We start from the raw sequence: 25,085 nt of genomic DNA on the forward strand, positions 1-25,085 counted from the left end.
CAGTCTCCTGATTTCTAGCCTGGTGCTTTTATAAGGACACAGTGGCTCAGTGGCTAAGATGCTGAGCTTGTCGATCGAAAGGTCGGCAGTTCAGCAGTTTGAATCCCAAGTGCCGCGTAATGGGATGAGCTCCCATTACTTGTCCCAGTTTCTGCCAACCTAGCAGTTCGAAAGACGTAAGAAATGCAAGTAGAAAAATAGGGGCCACCTTTGGTGGGAAGGTAACAGCATTCCGTGAGCCTTCAGCATTGAGTCATGCCGGCCACATGACCATGGAGACGTCTTCGGACAGCGCTGGCTCTTCGGCTTTGAAACGGAGATGAGCACCACCCCCTAGAGTCGGGAACAGCTAGCACATATGTGTGAGGGGAACCTTTACCTTACTTTTCTAGTGATCAGGCTGGAATTTCAGGTTTCATATGTCCAAATGCAGAAATCAGTGCTCTAATATTAAGCCAACTGAATCGTTGAAAACGGTGCCACAATTCTGGTGTCACTGTTCCGAGGTATCCATTTGTTTGTACAAAAGCAAGCAAAAAAAAATCCTCCTAATTCCAAATGGTGCAAAATAGCAGCTTGTTCATTAGTATAATTTGTGTTGTAGTTGACAATTTGTGCTTGGCTTAGAAATCGCACCTCAAGAGATGGCTTGTGGTTTGCTTTTTGGAGAGAAACCACAAAACTTGTTCTAAATTGGATGGAAAGCATTAATTCCACACATAATTTCTGGAAGGCTCCATAAAGCAAACCGGATCCCCGTTTTCCATTTCAGTTTGCCCTTAAAACCCATCTCCAATTTTTCCCATAAAGGAAGGATTCCCTTAGATCCACGATCGTTTAATTTATTTAAAACAAAACCCCAAAAAACACAACATTTTGTTCTTAGAAGGAAATAAGAGTTGGTGTAACCACAATTCAAGATTTTGGGTTTTTTTTAAAAAAAAGGATTATTACAAAGGGGCTTGGAGCATTTTATTTAATTTTTAATTATTATTAGTTATAAAGCTAATAAATTACAAGGAAAACAAAATCTCTTCCAACCCTTTTGCTGAGTCTCAGTCAGGCACCATCAGATAATTATAACTAACATTAATTAAAAATTTACATTGCTCTAGGCATTTAACTTTCACTTCTAGTATGTTTTTGGCTGCAAATTCTTCATATGTTAGAAGGCATTCTGCTTCTCCAGAATTTTCAAAGCCTTTAGAGAATATTTTAATGGTTTTAAACCCCCGTTCTTCTATCATAGCCCCCTTGCCCAGGGTGGGGTACAGAGGGGTCAAAAGGCTATTAGAGAAGGACAGTTTTTTTAAAGGATTTTCCTCCTCCCCCCCCCCCCCTCACCAGCCTGTATGATTAATTCTTCAATTCTCTCTTTGATATCATGCATGTATCAGTTTTTGAATTTAGCTTAGAGAGTTGAACTAATACAGTGGTGAGTTGCTACCAGTTCGCCCCGAATTGGGTGAACCAGTACCGGCAGCGGCGGGAGGCTCCGCCCATCCATCCACCCGGACGAACCAGTAGCAACAGGTTTTGAAACCCACCCCTGAACCGATACCCAATTTTGGAAATGCAGGGAGTCCTCGACTTACGACAATAGCTGACCTGAATAGCTCAACAGACTAAGTACTGTAATTTAACACCAGCTGTCTGCAATTAAAGTAAGATCGAATCTCGCCAAGGCTCAAGGTTGACTCAGCCTTCCATCCTTTCTAAGGTAGGTAAATTGAGGACCCAGTTTGTGGGGGCAATAAGCTGACTTTGTATAAAAATATACAAAAGTATGAAGGCTATTGCTTAACGCACTGTAAGGCGCCCTGAGTCTCCGCAGAAGGGCGGCATATAAATCAAATTAAAAAAAAAAGTATGAACATATTTATTTATTTATTTATTTATTTATTTATTTATTTATTTATTTATTTATAATTAGACTTCTATACCGCCCTTCTCCCGAATGACTCAGGGCGGTGTACAGCCATATTAAAATACGTAGAATTACAAAGTTTAAAACCAATTAAAATCAAATATATAAAATGGCTCAAAAATTTAAAACCTTTAAAACATACACACACCCCTTAAAAATTCATATTAGGCCAGTCCGGCTTGCTGGAATAGGAGGGTCTTAAGTGCGCGGCGAAAAGTACGCAGGTCTGGGCTAAGACGGAGCTCTAGGGGCAACTCATTCCAGAGGGCTGGTGCCCCCACAGAGAAGGCTCTCCCCCTGGGTGTCGCCAGTCAACATTGTTTGGCCGACGGCATCCTGAGGAGCCCCTCTGTGTGGGAGCGTATTGGTCAGTGGGAGGCTGTTGGTGGCAGAAGGCGATCTCGTATATACCCCAGTCCTAAGCCATGGAGCATTTAAAGGTGGTCATAAGTAACCTTTAACAGCGCCATTGTAACTTTGAACGGTCACTAAACGAACTGTTGTAATTCGAGGACTACCTGTGGTTGTAAAAAAAATAAATCCATTTTTCAGGGAAATAAGTAGGGGTGGGCTGCTGGGGGTTCGCACAGGTTCGGGAGAACCTCTAGATTCTATGCATTTTGGAGAACCCCCAAATCCCACTCCCGGGTGGCCCCGCCCCGCCCACCCCACGCTGCCCCTCCCAGGAGTCCCCGTGCAGACCATTTTGGATGCAAGTAAGCGCAGGGAGGCTCAGGGAGGGTGAAAAATGGGCCTACCAGAAGTTTGGAAAGGCCGGGAATGGGCCTGTTTCTGGCCTCCAAAGAGCCTCTGGAGCCTGGGGAGGCCGTTTTCACCCTCCCAGAGGCTTGAGGAAAGCCTCCAGAGCCCGGGGAGGGAAAAAACGCCCCCCCACACACACACCATGGTGCAGGAGGATGACTAGGCCCCTCCCACTATGGCCACGCCCACCCAGCAACCGGGCAGAGAACCCCTTGCTAAAATTTTTGGAGCCCAGTCTTGCTTAGAAGTCCATACATAGCTTGGCATTATAACATGGGTCCCGTCCTAGCAGGAAGGGCAGGTATGGCAGAAGAAAACCAGGTGGAAATCATAGATTAAATTGCGCAAAATGTGCCCAAACACGTGCATAGGATTTTTCTCCAACACAGCAGAGCTGGCATCAGGGAAGGAGCCTCGCAAACCCGAAAGAGAAACTGGAAAGAGACGAGAACGGGAAAGAGCCAACTTGCAGGATTGCCCGTTGAAACCTATGGCTGCTTGGCATTTTATGCCTCCGGGGCAAAGGTCCAAACAACTTTGATGAAGGCACCTTGCCATCCCAGCAGATGGGCAGGCACGGACGCTGCCAAGAGACAATGTGCAGCTCCTTGTCATAAAAGTCCAAATGTCTGGCCCGAGCAGCGGAGCCTCCAGACGCAAGGGCACAGACGCAGCTCGCTCGTCCTGCGAACCCGACGGTGGAGGTATGCGATAAAAATATACAGGCTGATAAATGTTCTCCTTAAGAGTCCGGTTCAGCCTTTTTCCGAACGATGGGCATATTTAAAAAGGAAATGCAAGCCTTTGGAAAGAGAGGGTAGATCAGACTCATGTATGCATATTCAAAAAGAGAAAGTCTAGGGAGATTCTCAGTCCTGGTTGTCCCAAAGGTGCTTTTTCAAAAGGCAACTGGACTTGATTCCTTCCTTCCTTCCTTCCTTCCTTCCTTCCTTCCTTCCTTCCTTCCTTCCTTCCTTCCTTCCTTCCTTCCTTCCTTCCTTCCTTCTTCCATGGTGGTGCAGCGGTTAGAATGCCATATTCTAGAGCCTCGGTGGTGCAGCGGACTAAGTGCTGTTAAGTGCTAGCACTTAGCTGCCAGCTGCCTGCAATTAGTGTGGGTTCAAATCTCACCAGGCTCAAGGTTGACTCAGCCTTCCATCCTTTCGAGGTAGGTAAATTGAGGACCCGGATTGTGGAGGCAATAAGCCAGCTTTGTATAGAACAACACCGCTTAGGCGGGGCCGAAAGCCCTAATAAGCAGGTATATTCATAAAAGTATGCAGGCTATTGCTATGATGCATTGTAAGCCATCCTGAGTCTACGGAGAAGGGCGACATATAAATTGGACTAATAAATAAATAAATAAATAAATATTGCAGGCTGACTCTGCCCACAGCCAGGAGTTTGATCGTGATAGGCTCAAGGTTGACTCAGCCTTCCATCCTTCCGAGGTGGATAAAATGAGGACCCAGATTGTTGGGGGGCAATAGGCTGACTCTGTAAACCGCTTAGAGAGAGCTGTAAAGCACTATATAAGTATAAGGGCTATTGTCCTTCCTTCCTTCCTTCCTTCCTTCCTTCCTTCCTTCCTTCCTTCCTTCCTTCCTTCCTTCCTTCTTTTTTCCATCGTGGCGCAGTGGTTAAAGTGCAGTATTGCAGGCTGACTCTGCCCACTGCCAGCAGTTTGATTCTCACCGGCTCAAGGTTGACTCAGCCTTCCATCCTTCCCAGGTGGGTAAAATGAGGACCCAGATTGTTGGGGGGCAATAGGCTCACTCTGTAAACCGCTTAAAGAGGGCTGTAAAGCACTGTGAAGCGGCATATAAGTCTAAGTGCTATTGCTATTCCTTACCATTATTTAATATAATTTGGACTCAAATCTAACTTTTGACCAGGTGTCCATCTTTTTCCCCCGCAAGCTCTTTAGAGGCTCAAAGGTAATCAAGCTGCTTCACACAGACTTGACTTTGAAAGTAGTTTTCCCTTTGGCTGCCTGAATTGAATCTGTTTGAGTCCGAAAAGCTTGTTAGTAGAGACACAAAAGTATCCAGATTAACTCACAGTTATTCATTACAATTCGCCGTGCTCTTCAAACTTTCCTCTTTGGATGGCCTCTTCAGCGCTGGGATTCTGTCCTGCTGCTGTACAACTTGAATCCCTAAATCAAAGCTTCACACTGTCCTAATCAATAGCAATCTTATATCAAATCAGATCTTGTATTGATCTAGCGTTACTTTTTTCCTGCTTTTTCTCTCTGAATAGCAGCAGCTTGCCATGATCTTCAGCGGAAGGTCCTTCTTTTGATCTGCCTTTCTTCTGAAACCAAGGGCTGGACCTTGTAACTTCTCTGTTCCAAGGATGCGTTAAAAATATAATTTTTTTTTACCTAGTCACCCAAACTGGAAAGGGTAACTGAAAAAAGAAATCTTAGCTGCCCTGTTGCATCTAGCACATCACAAGTGAGACGATCCTGTCCATATAAAACCCTAATTAAGAGAATATGCCATAAGGAAATTGCATTCCGTGTCACATGGAACGGTCTAAACTTACTACAGGTATGTTTTGACTCGGCTCCCAAACATGACAAACCCTCTGTAGTTAAATAAATGTTCCCTTTATTAGAAGCACCAGCAGCCCCGGCAAAATGTCTCTTTTATCGCAGGCTAACAAGTCCATCCAGCAGGGAGATGAATAGTTGTCTGCCACACCTATTCATCTCCGCTCCCTGCCTTTTATCCTCAGAGCTAGGGTGAGGCTTTGGTAGCAGCAATGGCTCTTCCACCACAAGGACCGGCCCATAGATTTCCACTGCTCTCCTCTCCTCTGCCTTCTGTGCATTCGTGAGTCAGGCACCAGACCCAGCTGTTCTTCTTCCTCATCAACCACCTCTAGACCTGGGGCCTGCTGACTCTCCATCTGAGGGCTGACGGACGGCCCAGGAAAGTTGCAAAAGGGGATCTCATGACCCCGAGACACTCTTAATTGTCATAAATACATGTCTGAATTTTGATCACGTGATCATGGGGATGCTGCTACAGTTGTAAGTGTGGGGTTTTTTGGTGCTCTTGTAACTTCAAACGGTCACTAAATGAACTGTTATAATTCAAGGACTTAATTTGTACCACAGCTATGTTTGGAAAGAAGAGCTGATATGAGAAGAGTTGAAAATCTCTTCCCTTTCGCCCAATAGACTGATTGCAATCATTCCAGAATCTTCTGCATCAGGGGTGAAATCTACTTACCTTCCCTACCGGTTCGGAAGTGCACGGCTAAACCGGGCTGAACCGGTAACATTTCACCCCTTTTCTGTATATGAGATCACACTAGGATGTCCATATTTGCTCATCTACAAACATCAAAATGTGTTTGAGGTGGCCACAATTTTACGAGGAAGGAACATCTTATTTCAAACCTTCAATTCTTTATGATTCAAGAACTACGGTGAACTTCGAAGATCTACCTTCATACTTGTTTTATTCTGAGCTCTTTCGCTACAGATTTTTTAAAAAATTGAACCTTAAAAGTGTCCTTCAGAGGGGGTGAAATTGCCCTCGGGCCCTGTTAAGGTTAAGATCCCATGACACTTATCTTTCTCTGCATTTAATTGGTTTGCAGAATAGCTGAACCATCTTGCTGATAGCTCCCTGCCATTGTTCTCTGTTAGTTAATAACATCATTTGGAAAACAGCCATAAAACCCAGCGTAAATATAGTTAGTTACGGGATATCCAATTTCAAAACAGCAAGGAGAATCAGTGTAGGACAGCAAACTAAAAGCGTGGTCCACAATTTCAAAATTCCTGAGTTCAGATCTCATCCTGGCTACAATTTTATCAGGCCTTGGGAAACCATCTCCTTCGCCTAACCAGCACTGATGATTTACCTAGGTTTACCTAGGTATGAAATGTCTGCAAGAAAACAAGCAAGCTCAGAGAGCACCAAGGACCCCTCAAAATCTCCTCCTGTTTTCAGTTCTTCCGTGACATGATTACGGGATGAGCAATACTCAGCTGCCTTTGCAATTGTTGCAAAGAAGTAGTTTGTTTCCCTTGCATGGCTATGTGGTGGAGATCTTGTCACACAATTTGCAAATTTCAAAATACTGCTTCTAATTGTAGGTTAAAATTACCACTGGCCCTTCAACTAACCGGAGTTAAAAATTTTAAAAATCGCCACCCGGCTGAAATTAGAAATGTCCAAAGTTTCAGTTTTAGAGGAAAATGGAGTCTTGTATCCAAAGTGACGCAGTGGCTCAGTGGATAAGACACTGAGCTTGTTGATTGAAAGGTCAGCAGTTCAGCGGTTCGAATCCCTAGTGCCGCGTAATGGGGGTGAGCTCTCGTGCCTTGTCCCAGCTTCGGCCAACCTAGCAGTTCGAAAGCACGTAAAAAATGCAAGTAGAAAAATAGGGACCACCTATGGTGGGAAGGTTACAGAGTTCCATGCACCTTTGTAATAGAGTCATGCCAGCCACATGACCACGGAGACGTCTTTGGACAGCGCTGGCTCTTCGGCTTTGAAATGGAGATGTGCACTGCCCCCTAGAGTCGGGAACGACTAGCACATATGTGCGAAGGGAACCTTTACTTTTACCTTTAGCCAAAATAGATAAGAGATGAAATCAAGCAAGACTTGGCATCTCCATTTAAAAAAGATTCACAGAGTGGTGATTGAAAAGATATCTGGAAAGATCATAGGAATCTATTGCTCCTGATCTCAATAGAATATGCCAAATAGAAAATGCTAGCATCCCAAGGTCACACGTTCCCCTTTGGCAAACTCCTGACAAACAAAGTCAACGGGGAAGCCAGATTCACTTAACAACCGTGTTGCTAACTTAACAACCCGCAGTGATTCGCTTAACAACCGTGGCAAGAAAGGTCGCAAAATGGGGCAAAACCCACTTAACCAACGTCTCCCTTAGCAACAGAAATCTTAGGGTCAATTGCGGTCATAAATCGAGGACAACCTGTAGAGGAGTCAAGAATTCACTTCTGATGTCCTTAAAAGAATTCAAGTGAACCCTTGAACTTTTATTCTACCCTGATGGCTAAAACAAATGCTAATAATTGACTTACAACCGGTATAAAAGATACACTGAGAACGATGGGTTTGCTTAAGAATTGCAGCATTTGCTTAAACAACTGCCACCCCCAAAAAATTGTAAAATTGAGTCAATCAAATGATGACCCGCTTAATAACCAATACAACCTACCACCATAGCTCCGGGCTCATTTATGATCATAATGTCAAGGACCTGCATTTGCTACTAGAGCACGGGAATCAAACTCAAGATCCGGGGCCTGGATCCGGCCTGCAGGGTGTTTAGATCTGGCCTGCGTGGCTGCCCTGGAAACAGCGAAGGACTGGCCCGTGATGCCTCTGCCAGAAAAAAGGGAGCTCGGGAAGGCTGAGTTTTCGTTGGCAGAGGGCTGCAGGTGGCCGACACAAAAATGGAGCTCAGTAGCCCCTTTTTGCTGGCAGAGCACTTGGGCCCCCAAAGGCATCCCCGATCCAAGTAACATCGATCTGGCCACACACAACCTGGCCCCCCAAAAATCAAACACAACCCTGATGTGTCCCTCAATGAAATCGAGTTTAACACCCTTGTACTGGAGCAACAAAAGTAGGTTGATTGTCCAGACAAGCCATCTATGCTTGACTGTTTTCGTAGGAAGTGTGTCTCATCATTAAATATAATAGGTCTCAGCTGCATTTTGATCACTCAAGCATGCACACAATTCATCACAGCAAATTACGTACGTCTTCATAACTTCTCTTTCTGCTTTCTTGGGCTGGGGCTTTTCGAGAACAGCAACGTAACATGTATGGTGGGAGGTTTTCTCTCTGCGCTCACACACACACATGTACGTTTTTGTTTTGCCAAACAAAGATACATGAATTAAAAAAAAATCGAGAGAGCATTCCGCGCTCTCTTTTCCCGGCGTCTTGCAAAACTAGCTACAGCGATCCCAAGACGCATTCATTATTTATCTGTTTTAGTGAGTTTCTTGTCTGCAGTAAAAGATGGAGATGTTCACTTCAACGTCTCTCTTTGTGCCAGCAGCTCTGATAGAAGTTAAGCACGTTTTATTGTTTTAAGGAAAACCTATAACCGTTTTTTGAAGAGGGGTGCGGGGGTGGGGTGGGGATTACAAGTCGCATGTTTCTCATGGAAGCTTCGGCCCATTCAACTTGCTAAAATCTATTTGTTCTTTCATAGAATTAAAACTGACTTTGGGGGAAGGGAAGGGTCCGTTCTATTTTTTTAAGGGGTGTGGTTTTTTTTTACTTTTATTTTTGCCTTTTTCTTTCTCCTTTTTTTCTTTTGTGTTTAAAATCTTGAACTCTCCTCTTTTACCCTAAATTTCCCATTGTTTGCACCTACCTTTTTTGGTGAGGAAAAAGAAGAAAAAGAAATCTCCCTCTGCCTCTGCCTAATTTTGCCTCCTTGCAACAAACAGCAAACAGCCTGCTTTACTTTCATTTTTGTTTTCAGCATAGCTTGATTAGCACAAGGAAAAAAAATCTGCTCTAGCAATTTACCACTTTGCAGCAAGCAGCAGAGCCGTGCGCAAAACAGCTGAGAGCAAGTCAGCTGAGAGTCGGGAGGCTGATCCAATCAACTTGTGCTAATTAGATTGTGCTGAAGCTGAAAGAAGCTGTTTTTTCTTGCTGTTTGCTTGCAAGGAGGTAACTGCTGCGAGGCACAGGCCAAAGGGTGGGGGCCAGTGGGTGGGCAGGGCTACATTAGGTGTAAAAGACACACCTAAATTTTCACCCCCTTTTAGGGGGGGGAAAAGGTGCGTCTTATACTCCGAAAAATACGGTAATTTTTTTTTAAACAAACAAACATTTAATACATCAGTCATTCCTTCCATGTGACATCTCAGTGTTGTCTCCAATCATTCTTCTTTTTGTTATTTCTTCTGTCTTTGTTCTCATCGAATCAATTACAACAATTCATCACTAACAAAATAGTCTAATTATAGCATTTTTATACATAACTATTAATTTACTTATTTATATTTTCTAACCAATAGTAGAATTGATTCCATATCTTAAAGTATTCTGAATCTTCTCTTTCTTTAATCATCAAAGTCAATCTATTCATTTCTGCACAATCTAATTTTTTTTTAAGTTACTTCTCCTTCCAAAGGAATTTTCTTTGCTTTCCAATGTTGTGCATAAACAATCCTTGCAGCTGTTATTACATGTATAATCAAATAAATATTTTCTTTGCTAGGGAGGGGGAACAGCAATCTTACCTTTGGCTAATTTCAATGGGAAATGATGTTCCCCCAAACATAATTTTTCAAAAAAAAAAAGGCAGAAGAACTTCAAGCTAGTGTACAATGACTGCTATGTGAAGAATGCTTTCTGTCACCACATAAGCAAAAATGAGCAGTTCCTTTGTTGGTTCTTGCCCTTAGCTTAGAACAGGGATGGTGAACCTTTTCGGGATCAAGTGCCCAAACTGGAATGTGCGTGCATGTTTCTTGGCTGTTTTCAGGCCATTTTCCAGGCCGTTTTCCAGCCGTTTTCCGGCTATTTTTTGGCTGTTTTCAGGCCATTTTTCCGGGCCATTTTCCAGTCGTTTTCTGGCTATTTCTGGCTGTTTTCAGGTCATTTTCTGGGCCATTTTCCAGTGGTTTCCAGGCTATTTTGGGGGCTGCTTTCAGGCCATTTTCCAGGCTGGTTTTTGGACTGTTTTTAGGCCATTATTTGGGCCAAAAACAGCCCAAAAAACGGCCTGGTTTTTGGCCACTTTCAGGCACTCCAGCGCCCGCGAAGACCAGTTAGCTGGCGCGCCAGAAACATGCATACCAGAAACCAGAAGAACAGCTGGCAATGGCGTGCATGCCCACAGAGAGGGCTTTGCATGCCACCTCTGGCACGCATGCCATAGGTTCGCCATCACAGAAAAATTTGATTGGCTTTCAGTGAAATTCCATCCTCCAGTTTCAGACAAATCAAACTTTTGCTATGTATGGCCTTTGAGCCAGAAAGCACGACAATCAAGTAGACCTGTAATTATTGATAGCTGTCCGTATCTCTTTGGGAAACCTGCCCCTTCCATTTCACAACTTATTCCTATTATCCTTTTTGCACAAATTGTGGCATTTTGCAGACACACACACACACACCCCGGCCATGTGCTCCTGCCCACCAGTGGTGGTAGTTTGAATCTTCCCTGCCATATAAAGCGTTCCCTTTCCTTTGTGAAATGTTCCCCATGCTTAAAGCTGCCTTTTACAAAGAGGATTTGTCATTAAAAGAGCCTCCTTCCAGAAGGCAGAGGGAAAAGGTGGAAATCAGTCGGATTGGCCCAAATTTGAACTGGTTTTGTCTCTTGTCATTCAGATGTGAGACAGGCAAAAGATTGCCTCCCAGGTTGCTCTTTGGGAGGCTATCAAGGCAAAAAAACCAGGCTCTGATTTTTCACAATGTTCGGTTCTCAAAGCGAGGCTGCAGCCATGGTGCATTGGCGTTGGTTCTCTCTACAACGGATGTGATTAAAGGAAGCCCACGCTGGCCTTTGAAATCAGCCTTCTCTTCCCTTGTTCCGACGGACGTGGCAGCATCCGAAATCTCTGGAGTGCAGAAACCAGAACTCAGAAAGGGTCAGGCAGAACAAAAGTAAAGGGCATCGTTTAAAACTAAAAGGAGAAGCCAAAGGCTTGTTTCAAAATCTATGTATTAGAGAGAGAAAGAGGCTACCAATGTCGAGTTAACAGACTGTGCTAACTTTAATATCAATCGGTCGAAAAGATTCACAGAGAACTTTATTATCATTTGATTTAAAGGTCAGGGTCGATCATTTTGTAATAATAGGTATTCCATTTAGATAAATAGATGATAGATAGATAGATAGATAGATAGATAGATAGATAGATAGATAGATAGATGATATATAGAGAGAGATAGGATAGATTGGATGGATGAAGAGAGAGAGAGTGATAGAATAGATAGATAGGATGGATGGATGGATGGATGGATGGATGGATGGATAGATGACAGATGATGAAGATGAAGATAGAGAGAAGAGAAATAGAAGAGATAGAGAGAGATAGGATAGATTGGATGGATGGATGGATGGATGGATGGATGGATGGATGGATGGATGGATGACAGATGATGATGAAGATAGAGAGAGATAGAGATAGGATAGATTGGATGGATGGATGAAGAGAGAGAGAGAGAGAGAAGATAGTTAGATTGGATGGATGGATGGATGGATGGATAGATGACATGATACAGATGAAGATAGAGAGAAGAGAGATAGAGAGAAGAGAGATAGAGATAGGATAGATTGGATGGATGGATGGATGGATGGATAGATGATAGATAGATAGATAGATAGATAGATAGATAGATAGATAGATAGATAGATAGATAGATAGATAGAAAGAAAGCCAAAGCAGTCATGGGGGGATTTGCCCCAAATCTGAAATTGCAATCTATTGGGGAGAGTTGAATGAATTTCTCTGCCTATTATTTTCCAAAAATCTCCTGTACCATCTAAGTGTTAGAGTTGACTATACAGAGTTTCTCTGGGGATGATAGGCAGCTCATTTTGGTTCTTTTTAAAATGAGAAGTTGCATGGAGTCATCATCATTGGGAGCATTAGGAGAGAAGCAACCTAGAACTAAGAAGAAATTTCCCAACAGTGAGAACAATTAACCAGTGGAACAACTTGCCTCCAGAAATTGTGGGTGCACCTCCAACACTGGAGGTTTTCAAGAAGCGATTGGAGAATGATTTGTCTGAAGTGGTGTAGGGTTTCCTGCTTGAGCAGGGGGTTGGACTAGAAGACCTCCAAGGTCCCTTCCAATTCAGTTATTCCAAATGAACCATCATTAGCGTGGATCAACTTTCACGAGACACTGGAAAATGTGATCACGGCCTGTTTGTCACGCTGGAATGGTTTATCCGAATCCACCATATCCCACCCACAATAAACCACCTATAAAGGTTAAATAGCGGGAAACGCTTGTGAATCACCTTTGGAGAGTTTTGCATGCCCTAGGTACTCGTCACACACCTGCCCTAGTGCAATGCAGCAGAGCTAGGCTGCACAGCTGCCATTATAATGAAGTCACGGTAGCCTTGCAAGCCAAAACTGCTGGATCAAATTCAAGGGACAGATGGAAGGAGAAGCTGCAGAATTCAAATTAATTAACCAATGTGACACCGTATCTCGTGGCTTAAATAAGGATTAGGGGTGCTTTGATGCAAAAAAAGTCGTTTCCCGCATTTGGTGTTAAGAGATATTTTTTTAGCATTCTTTCCGCGTTGCGTTGAGACGCGCAGGCTATCGATACGATGTTTTTGTAGGATTTTTTCCCCCTACTATTTCAGCTACGTAGGCATGCTTGTCTGCCCTCCTGTGCTGGTTCACTTGGTTTGTTCTTCCTTGTCTTTCCGTGCAGATATTGCTCTGTCGAGGATCACCGTAAATCCACATTGGGCACGATTGAAAATATAAATCTTATGAAAAGGAGCTGGCTGTTTAGCCTTTTTACAGCGCTTAAGTGGCCTTTTGATTTGCCCCTGGAGAAATTGTAAGGATAAATCTTACTTTTTCCAGGTCTTTAGTAGAACTCTGAGAACATGCTTCCCTTAGGTGCACTCGTGTGGCTGTATTGTAGAATTGTTTTATTTATTAAATTTATATGCTACTTTATATATAAGAGAACCAATTCCTTGTGTGTCCAATCACACCAAAGAAAACTATTCTGTTCCATTCCATTCCATTCCATTCATTATCATGGTTCTATTCTATTCTATTCTATTCTATTCTATTCTATTCTATTCTATTCTATTCCATTCCATTCCATTCCATTCCATTCCATTCCACTCCACTCCACTCCACTCCACTCCACTCCACTCCACTCCACTCCACTCCACTCCACTCCACTCTACTCTACTCTACTCTACTCTACTCTACTCTACTCTACTCTACTCCACTCCACTCCACTCCACTCCACTCCACTCCACTCCATTCCATTCTATTTCATACCATACCATTCCATTCCATTCCGAATTCTATTCTATTCTATTCTATTCTATTCTATTCTATTCTATTCTATTCTATTCTATTCTATTCTATTCCATTCCATTCCATTCCATTCCACTCCACTCCACTCCACTCCACTCCACTCCACTCCACTCCACTCCACTCCACTCCACTCTACTCTACTCTACTCTACTCTACTCTACTCCACTCCACTCCACTCCACTCCACTCCATTCCATTCCATTCCATTCTATTTCATACCATACCATTCCATTCCATTCCATTCCATTCCGAATTCTATTCTATTCTATTCTATTCTATTCTATTCTATTCTATTCTATTCTATTCTATTCTATTCTATTCTATTCTATTCTATTCTATTCTATTCCACTCCACTCCACTCCACTCCACTCCACTCCACTCCACTCCACTCCACTCTACTCTACTCTACTCTACTCTACTCTACTCCACTCCACTCCACTCCACTCCACTCCACTCCATTCCATTCCATTCCATTCTATTTCATACCATACCATTCCATTCCATTCCATTCCGAATTCTATTCTATTCTATTCTATTCTATTCTATTCTATTCTATTCTATTCTATTCTATTCTATTCTATTCTATTCTAAATTCTATTTATTTATTGTTCTGTTCTGTTCTGTTCTGTTCTGTTCTGTTCTTTCTGTTCTGTTCTGTCCTGGAATGGAATGGAATGGAATGGAATGAAATGGAATGAAATGGAATGGAATGGAATGGAAGTAGAATACTATTTCTATTCCATTCCATTCCATTCTTAGTCTTATTCTTCCATTCCATTTAACTCCTTTCTCATTCATTTAACCTGATGTAGTTCGAACTCGCTTTTCTTTATATCGTACAATCAGACCCGCTTTAGATAGTGAGATATGCAGCATATAAATTTAATAAGCAATAAATAAATAAAATAATGTGCTCTTCACAGGTGCACACAGATTGCGATAAATAAAGTCAGCCAAGAAGCAAACATGCTTAAACCGAATGGAATTTTTAAAAAATCATTATCGTAATTGTTTGCTGTTGGAAGTAAGGTCTACGGGATCTTTCTCCTCACTAAGGTCAGAACCTTAGCAGCTTAGCATGGTGGCGATTAACCTAATTTTGGCACTGAACTCATTTAGGATGTATATTTAGGTTTCCTTCTATTTCATGCCTCAAAATTGTAGGAAATTGCGGTTTTTGTAGTACGGTAACGAGAATTGGCAAAAATGGGTCTGGGGCACAGATCGGGCACCCAAGTTAAGCTATTGAGCTAGGTTACACACCTACACACACAGTAGGTGTTAGGTGTGAGACACACCTACACAAAGAAAGACAGACTCCAAATGCTGGGCTAGTTTGAGCAACTAAATAAATTGCTCAAACTAATCCAGCATTTGGGGTCTGTCTTTCTGTGTGTAGGTTTGTGTGCTTGTGTGTGTGTGTGTGTGTGTGTGTGTGTGTGTGTGTGTGTGTGTGTGATGCCTGGACAATCTGGCAAGATTTCAGAAGTGGTTTGCCATTGCCTCCTTCCCAGGGCTAAGAGAGAATGACTGGCCCAAGAATGACTTGGTCTCTTAAGGTGGGACTAGGGAAAAGAAAAGAGGTGTAATTTTTAGATGAGATCCTAGGAAGATGTAATGAATCCACATTCCAAAGAGCAACTTCCTTTACAGGACAGCTGATCTTAGGAAAATATCTTTCTGAAGAAAAGCAAATAGCTCATGCAATCAACTTTCTGTGAATCTTCTAAGTTTTAAGGCTGCCAGAATCCTAAGTTACCACCATTGATGTTCCTTAGTACCTTAAGGGAGGGGAAGGACCATTGGACTTGTCCCAAAGGTGCTTCTTCAAAAGGCAACTGGAGTATGTTTTCCCCTTGAGGAATACATTTCACTTCTCATCCAAGAAGCGTCTTCAGTTCTGACTGCATGGTGGAGGGTGAAAGGGTAGAAGGATTCTCAGGAAGAGTGCTAACAACCAGAGGACTGCAAGGAATATCAATCCTTCCATTCTCCACCATTCAGTCAGAACTGAAGAAGCTTCTTGGATGAGAAGTGAATTATTTTCAAGGAAAAACAAAGTCCGCCTGCCTTTTGAAGAAGCACCTTTGGGACAATCATGACCTGGATGACTGAGAATCTTCCTAGACCTTTGGACATGCTTTGGATATCTTGTCTATTACGAACCCAATGAACTCATTCCTGGCATTGTACTGGACATTGATTCTAGGTTAGAATCAAGTTTCAACTTCAACAGTAAACCTTCCACTTCCAAGCATATCACTAGCAACTGAAGATTAGTTTATGTTGAGATAAGGGTAAAGTTAAAGGTTCCCCTCACACATATGTGCTAGTCGTTCCCGACTCTAGGGGGTGGTGCTCATCTCCGTTTCAAAGCCGAAGAGCCAGTGCTGTCCGAAGACGTCTCCGTGGTCATGTGGCTGGCATGACTCAACGCCAAAGGCACACGGAGCACTGTTACCTTCCCACCAAAAGTGGTCCCTATTTTTCTACTTGCATTTTTTACGTGCTTTTGAACTGCTAGGTTGGCAGAAGCTGGGACAAGTAACGGGAGCTCACCCACTACTGCAAGGTAGTCTACACCTTTGGTATTGTCCGAAGTTCTTCCCTGTTTAGCATTTTAAGATCAACCAAGGTCAGCAAGGAGTTGCCTATCTATCAACTTCCACATCATAACTCAATACATTGTATGTTGAGATAGCTGCATGTTATTCCAAGTTATTCAACAGAGCTTACCAGTGTGTCCGAGATCGGGGGGCCAGCCAGTTCTTCTGGGCATGAAATCCTTCCTTAGAATTTTAGCCCAAGTTCATGGAAGGAGACACATAAAGAACAAGCCTCTGGACTGTCAAAACAGAGATCAAAAGGCCAACTCTTGTCAAAAGTGTGCTGAGATTTTCCATCTCTCTCTCTCTCTCTTTGTCTCTGTCTCTTTCTCTCTCTCCTATTCTTCATACACCACAAACAAACTCATGTTTACCCAGTCAGATAGAAATTGTGTCTGGAGGCCATCATATGTCAAAGATGCTCAAACATCTCCCGTAATATGTTCCTGACAATGATAATTAAATGTGGGTTCATTTCCTTCTTTTTTTGCATTTTGGTGGATAGCTAGGAAAGGCCAGGTTGCCAACCTCAAATCTATTTTTGACTTTCAGCACTCTGTATCATACAGGGTGATGATACAGGGTGCTGAATCAAAGGTTGATAATTCATACTTTGAGGGGGGGGAATTCTCAAGAGCATGTTCTCCTTCGAGACAGGGTATTATTTGTTGCCTTGTTTCAATGGGTACCTCAATCCATCACAGTATGTTTACATAGATTGTCTCTGTTACAGGAGATTTTTTTGCTTATCTCTTAATAATATATTCTCTGCTGCTGCTGTTCTTGTTTCTTCTTCTTTTTTTTAATTTTTAAAGTGTTGTGCTCAGGAAACCGAGGGATTTCCTTTATTTTTCTTCACAAAAGCATCAGTTTCTTTTTAAAGAGAATATGTAGTCCATACAGTATGACTCTTAATGATGTCTCTGAGATATTGTCAGTTCCAGCTATGATCTCGGATTATTGCTTGCTAGTTCTGGGATTCCCAGACATGGAAAGAAAAGCGGGCAATCACCCTCAGATTTAAAACTTGTCAACCCAGTAAGTAACCCGTTCAAGATATACAGGTGGTGAGGTGCACCAATTGAGCGGTCCTTCCCTACAGTTCGTAAAATGAACGTTAAGAGTTGCTCTGTTGGATTAGGCCAATGACCCATCTAGTCTAGCATGGCTCAAACATGGCAGCAGGGAAATACATTCCTTGCACTGTTACTCCCTGGCAACTAATATTTAATGTACATGCTTTGTATGCTGCCTTTGATTCTGTAGTTGCAGAATGTCATTGAAACTAGAAGGCCAACCGTATCCCATTTCTTCACAAATCCCAGTATTTAGTTATTACTAGGTTAGCAGGCTCCAACTTCAAGTCCTCCTAAATAGATAAATCCTCAAGAGTGCTAACAACCAGATGACTGCAAAGAAATACGATCCTTCCATCCCTCCCTCCCCCTCATCCTCTTCTTCTTCTTCTTCTTCTTCTTCTTCTTCTTCTTCTTCTTCTTCTTCTTCTTCTTCTTCTTCTTCTTCTTCTTCTTCTTCTTCCTCTTCCTCTTCCTCTTCCCTCTTCCTCCTCCTCTTCCCCTTCCCCTTCCCCTTCTTCTCCTTCTCCTTCTTCTTCTTCTTCCTCCTCTTCCTCTTCCTCCTCCTCCTCCTCCCCTTCCCCTTCTTCTCCTTCTCCTTCTTCTTCTTCTTCCTCCTCTTCCTCTTCCCCTTCCCCTCCTTCTCCCTCTCCTCCTTCGCCTTCTCCCTCTCCTCCTTCTCTTCCATCTTCATCTTCATCATCTTCTCCTCCTCTTCCTCTTCACTACCAGCTATTTCTACTACTTGTAGTATTGCTACAATTACTACAATTGACACCAAGAAGGAGAATCAAAGATGGTTTCTGATTGAACTTCTCACCTTTGAGAGATAATCCTTTTTTTTTTTTTTTGAACAATCAACTCCTTTTTTCTTCAAGTTCAGGTTTTTCAACTCCGCAACATAATGGATGGAAAAAGATATAGGCCAAAATGGCACCTACCTTGGGAAACTGAGAGTAGGCAGATAACTAACTATACTTGCCTGTTACCTAGAATAACTGGATTGGGAATTAAGAGCAGCCTGGGTTACCTGCTATCAGTTTTAATGAAGTGTGGTAACAAAATTGGATTTGGAGTAGTCATTGAAAGCTGTTTATGGCACGCTCTTGAGTGCATTTACCGTTTTTTCGGAATTGCATGCTAGCGAGCGTATGAGTCTTTAAGACTGGCCATCTGTTAACATGAGACCTTTGGATAACTGTCAAACCATTCTAAAAATAAGCATAGAGATACACAGGCTGCCCAAGAGGACAAAGGTGACTCATCTCGCTTCTCCCTTGCCCCAAAGCTTGCTTTCATCTGGCTTAGAAAAGAGGACAAAGTAGCGTAAGGGGCACCGAGATGATTTGGTCCAATGGTTTCTGCCTCCCATTCGGAGGATGGACAAACGCAGCCAGCATCTGTGCAGTCCAGAACCAGCGGTGGGCCAGAACATTTTTAAAGCTTTGAGTTTGTACAATCTGCCTCTACAACTCCAAGGTCTTCTCTACTTACTCCCTTAAAGCCATCTCTTTTTTAAAATTACATTATTAAGTATTATAAAATCCAAAATCCAAAAAGTAGATAAAAGAGCAGTGGAAGGGGAAGGAAAAGGGAGAGAGAGAAGTGAGGAAAGGAAGGGAAAAGAAAAGAAAAAGAAGCATTGACTTCCGACTCTCTCCGTTGCAGTAGAATAAGGCATTAGCGGGGGGGGCTGCTGGGGGTTCGCAGGGGTTAGGAATAACCTCTAGCTAAGATTCTGTGCAGTTCAGAGAACCCCCAAAACTCACTCCTGGCTGGCCCTGTCTACCCCTCCCCTCCCCTCCCCTCCCCTCCCAGGAGTCCCCATGTGGCCCATTTTGGATGCAGGTATGTGCAAGGCGTGTGCGGAGGCTCAGGGAGGGCAAAAAAACGAGCCTACCGGAAGTTCAAGAAGGGTGGAAACAGGCCCATTTCCGAACCTCTGGAGGGCCTCCGGAGGGCTGAGGGAGGCCGTTTTTGCCCTCCCGGAGGCTGAAGGAAAGCCTCTGGAGCCCGGGGAGGGCAAAAACACCCCTCCCCCACGCCATGGTGCAGGAGGCCAACTAGGCCACACCCACTATGGCCACGCTCACCCAGCAACCAAGCAGAGAACCCCAAAGCTAAAATTTTTGAATGTTGCATTAGCATTAAATCACAGCGTTTTGTTTTTTCCTTAATGAGCCTTATAGAGCCATTTCTATAAAGTTCTATCAATCTCATCTGTAAAACCCAAAGTCAAAATTACATGCTTTTCCACATTAAGCACGAAATTCAGAAGCGGTTTCCATGTGGAAACAAAAGTACTTATCAGGGGTGGGCTTCAAAATTTTTAGCAGGGGATTCAATCCCACCTCCCCAGAAAAAAAAAGAGTTATTAAATGAAAAATGACAATCATGATTAAGAGAGGGAGGGAGAGGGAAAGCAAGCGAGCGAGAGAAAGAAGATAGATGACAGACAGAGATAGATAGATAGATAGATAGATAGATAGATAGATAGATAGATAGATAGATAGGAGATGAGAGAGAGAAATGATAGAGAATGGATGGATGAATGGATAGAGACAGACAGACGGTGATAGACAGACAGACAGAAAGACAGACACCAGACAGACAGACAGATAGATAGTTTTTAATGATGCTTCAATGATAAGCAATTGTTCTATACTGTATACATGTCAGACTATCTTTCTACAAGCTGATAGCCCAAATGAGAATTTTGTGATCTGCATTCCCAAGCATGTAGACATCACCAGACCAGGGAGGGCTGTTTCAGAAATCCATGATTGTGCACAATTGCAGTCAAGATCCAATTGAGCCCACCTTAATTCTCCCGCAACGTTGTTAGCGGTAAAACCATTACCTTTAATTTACAAACTCTAGTTTGGTATTGGCATCCTTCATTCCAAAAACATCCATTTTATGGAACTCCCCTCTCTTCCCTAAATGATGGTGTCCCTCGCTAATTCCCGTACCTTCCCATCCCGAAGTGAGCAAAAGGAAACGAGCATCTTTGTGCAAGCTTTGGTCTGAAGCTCTGAGCTTCATAACATGGTCACAGTTTCCAAATTCCACAGCACGATTGTCACCTTGTGGCCGCTCCTTGGAAATGCACAGAATTTAGCGCTTCTTGCAGCCAAGTATTTCAATAGGGGCTTTGATTTCCCTGAGTTAAATGTGGTTGCCGGCACCTTTGCTCCTCGTACAAAAAGCAACTTTGCATGACTGAAGTTCTCCTAAACTATGGGAGGGAACAAAAGATTTGGGAAGAGTTGAAGACGGTGTATTAAATGGCAAACCAATAGGTCAAAATTACAGTTCATTTAGACTTGGCTCTCACTCATTTTTCCCACTGAGATAATTATAAAAGAAAATCTCGCAGCCTATTATGAAATCTCAGAGGCAATGGGCAAAAAAGCGATCATGAAATTATTCAAGGCTGGGTGTTTTCGTTTTCCAGGACAGTGGGGTTCCTACAAAAATCACCCCCAAATATCTATCTATCTATCTATCTATCTATCTATCTATCTATCTATCTATCTATCTATCTACCTACCTACCTACCTACCTACCTACCTACCTACCTATCTACCTATCATCTATCTACCTACCTATCATCTACCTATTATCCATCTATCTATCTATCTATCTATCTATCTATCTATCTATCTATCTATTGTATCTACCTATCATCTACCTATCATCCATCTATCTATCATCTATTTATCTACCTATCTGCCTATCATCTATCTATCTATCTATCTATCTATCTATCTATCTATCTACCTACCTATCATCTATCTATCTACCTATCATCTGTCTATCTACCTATCTATCTACCTATCTATCTATCTACCTATCTACCTATCATCTATCTATCTATCTATCTATCTATCTATCTATCTATCTATCTATCTCTCTATCTCTCTCTCTATCTATCTATCTATCTATCTATCTACCTATCATCTATCTATCTATCTATCTATCTATCTATCTATCTATCTATCTACCTATCATCTATCTATCATCTATCTATCTATCATAATCTTCAATACAAAGGAATATGTGTAGCTCAGGGTCATGAAGTTCTTAGTATGTTCTGAGCTTGGTTATTCGCTTGCAGATGTTTCATTAGATAACATCATCAATGCTAATTCTACACTCCCTTGCACTGATGGTGTTACCTAGTTGGGTAATGAAATGTCTGCCAGTAAACAACCAAGCAAGACCAAGAATAACATACTACAGTCTTCAGTCCAGAGAAGGAACAATATCCCCTAGTTTATAAATCACGCTAAAGAAGAAGCAAACTACCCCAACTCATTGACTTCAAGATATATGGAATTTCAGTTCTTAGTTATGGGATTTGAAGGCCAATACATCTAGAAAGTACCAACTTGGAGGATGCTAAAGGAGAACCTCTATCTTGAAAAAACGCAAAAAGATTAGGAGCTGAAAGGAACTATCTCTGTTGCCATCTGTTCAGCACGAGAGGAATCTTTTTTCGAGAACTCATCTCCACTTCTCTGAGAAATGTTCAGGCCTAAAAGCAACGAAGAGGTGGTAGTGTCAGAGACATTGGCACGAGGGACTATTCGAGTAATGAGGTCTCCTGCATTTTGAGGAGATGGGTTTTTGAGATGACATTCCCTGCTTCTGAGACCTGACTTCCGTTTGCATTAGATTAGAAATGCTACTTCGGCATAACATTAGGTTTTATTTAGTGTCTTGGCAAAGGACAAGACAGGATGTCTGATCTGTAATATTTCCCTTAAGGGAAATTAGGAAAAAAAAAAAAGGAGGGGGAGCTAATTGTCAAAATGTGCAATAAATGTCATCCATTGACCAAGCCCAGGTAATGCAGCTGCCATTTTTCCAAATGGCCAGTTAACCCCTTTAGCTTGGGTAAAACATAGCACCCAGAACTCTGCTCTTCTACATTGTTTTACTTCTGTTTTGGATGAAATTGAGGGTTCTCCATTGTCAATAGCAACGCGCCTTCTCTTGGTGGCATCTCATTCATCCTTTTGCAACAATTGGATTGGCCGACACGAATAGATTTTATAACCCAATCTTGTTGTTCAGGTCCTTTCTGGCAGCTTTCCTTCAAGATCTAAGCCTTAGTAAGACCCTACCTGGAATACTGGATCCAATTTTGGTCACCACATTATAAAAAAAGATGTTGAAACTTTGGAAAGATTGCAGAGAAAAGCAACAAAGATCATTAGGGGCCTGGGGGCTAAAACATTTGAAGAACGGTTGCAGGAATTGGGTATTGGCTACTCTAGTGAAAAGAAGTACTAGGGTTGACATGATAGCAGTCTTCATATATCTAAGGGGGCTGCCACAAAGAAGAGGGAGTCAATTTATTCTGCAAAGCTCTAGACAGCAAGACAAGAAACAATGGATGGAAACTAATCAAGGATGAAGCAACCTAGAACTAAGGAGAAATTTTCTAAAAGTGAGAACAATTAACCAGTGGAACAGCTTGACTCCAGAAGTAGTGGGTGCGCCATCACTGGAGGCTTTTAAGAAGAGACTGGACAGCCACTTGTCTCAAATGGTACAAGATCTCCTGCTTGAGCAGGAGGTTGGACTGGAAGGCCTCCAAGATCTCTTCCAACTCCGTTATTCGGTTATCTTCATGCCAAGTGAGAATGAGGAAGAGGGCAAGGAGGAAACGGGTATCCCTAAGTCACCGAAAGAACATGGTTCAATTGTTGCCACTCCCCTTGCAGTGGGTTAGCCTTGGGCTTGGATGTCCTGAAGTCCTACAGATGGTCCATGGCGAAGGGAATATGGTCGCATGATGTTTTTCTTTTCATCCTTTTTTCGTGCTGCTTTCTCTCTCCCCCACCCAAAGTGGTGAAATCTAATTTTTTTTTACTACCGGTTTTGTGGCCGTGGCTTGATGGGCATGGTGTCGCTTGGTGGACGTGGCAGGGGAAGGATATTGCAAAATCTCCATTCCCACCCCACTCCAGGGGAAGGATACTGCAAAATCCCCATTCCCTCGCCACTCTTGGCGGAAGGATATTGCAAAATCTCCATTCCCACCCCACTCCAGGGGAAGGATATTGCAAAATCTCCATTCCCACCCCACTCCAGGGGAAGAATACTGCAAAATCCCCATTTCCTCCTTCCACTCCTGGGGGAAGGATATTGCAAAATCTCCATTCCCACCCCACTCTGGGGCCAGGCAGAGGTGGTATTTGCTGGTTCTCCGAACGGCTCAAAATTTCCGCTACCGGTTCTCCAGAACCTGTCAGAACCTGCTGGATTTCACCCCTACCCCGTCCCCCTTGCTTTTTTCCTTAAGTTCATTGCCGGCGTTAACAGTATCTGCCGATACAAAGCAAATATGTCACATTGGCAGCTGTTACTTAGGAGCCTTTCCCCCCACTTCTCTCGCCTTCCTCCTCCTCCCCATCCCACCTTCAAGCTCCTCTTTATTGCATTTTGTTTCGGGAATAATTGCAAAGCTTTTATGTCGAATTCTGCATAAATGCCACTGAGTAGGAGGGCACGGGCTTGCTTTCTATTATTCTGCCCCTCACACACGTCTCCTTTCTCTCTTCCCCCAACCCCCCCACCCTTTCTCCATCTCTTTCCAGAACCACACGTTGAGCCAGCATGCTCAGTGAGCATAGCACGACAGGAGACCTCTCTGCGGAGGACTTGACGGAAACTCAGTGGGGAGGACCATTTGAACATTACATCCAATCAAAGTGTCATTTGCAACCCAGATGTAAAACTCTAATGATTTGGCCATGAGGCGCTGCTATTATAAGCAGCTGGAAATGAATATTAATGGAAGAGATTAAAAGTATTCCATGCGCAGTATTTTTTATTGTCCTGCTTGAGCTAAGTGAACTTTAAACCTTCTGCTTCTGATTGAATTTATAGTTGCTAGATAAAAAAAAAAAAAGGAAAAAAATATCTGCTTTTGATGCGCTTATTCCTTCGTTGCTTCTTGTATTATACGGATAGTTCTAGATTTAGGAGTGATTCCCTCAAACCCACCCCACTCCTTTTGTTCTTTATGGATTTTTTTTTTTCCTTCCAGTTTGGACTTTATTTTCCTTCCCTGTTTAACCGCTTTTTTTTTTTTCAATTGCAATTTTTAGGTAATTGTGCATTGTGATGTGACGGCTTGGCTATTGTCTGAATATATTATTTTTTACACGATTTCTTTTTGGGTTTTTTTTTTTTTTAACAATTAAAGACTAAATGCTTTGATTGGATTTGCCAGTTCACCGGACAGTGATTAATAAATAAATAAAAATGTAATAATGAATTTCATCAGTTTCAGTGCAACTGGATGATCTGCTTTATAAATGTGACTGAATCTGATTGCATTAACTAATACAGTTCAATAAAGGGAATACATTGGATGAATGTCAAGTCCTTGATTTTTCCCCTCAGTGGGTGCTACGGGTGATGTTTAAGAGCAAAATCGTCACATGGGAGAGGTTTGTAAATCTAGAACTCGCCACTAAATTTGAAGCCACAAAAAGTCACCAAAAGGTAAGTTGGGCTTTCTAAAATGTTGTCAACAAAGTTGTTAGGTCTCCCTACGATTGCACGATATTGTGAACTGAGTCTTGGTCTTCTATCATCTCAAGAAATTGCATTGGCCAAGTGTTATGCATAGCA

General features: G+C 42.6%; 1 protein-coding gene across 3 annotated transcripts in view; it reads left to right on the forward strand.

The window, feature by feature from the left end:
- ZNF423 (zinc finger protein 423) overlaps nucleotides 1–24,823 on the forward strand; it is a 274,447-nt gene extending 249,624 nt beyond the window's left edge. For 2 of the 3 annotated variants that reach the window (XM_034426467.3, XM_034426466.3), the window contains one exon: nucleotides 24,044–24,823. In XM_034426467.3, coding sequence (XP_034282358.1) covers nucleotides 24,044–24,073 — 30 coding nt within the window. In that variant the 3' untranslated portion in view covers nucleotides 24,074–24,823. The remainder of the gene's footprint in view (nucleotides 1–24,043) is intronic. The other variant, XM_060682517.2, reaches the window with a different exon arrangement.
- The last annotated feature ends 262 nt before the right edge of the window (nucleotides 24,824–25,085 follow it).

The sequence above is a fragment of the Pantherophis guttatus genome, chromosome 11 (assembly GCF_059756535.1).
Source record: "Pantherophis guttatus breed Tessera chromosome 11, ASM5975653v1, whole genome shotgun sequence".
In the NCBI taxonomy this organism is placed as follows: Eukaryota; Metazoa; Chordata; class Lepidosauria; order Squamata; family Colubridae; genus Pantherophis; species Pantherophis guttatus.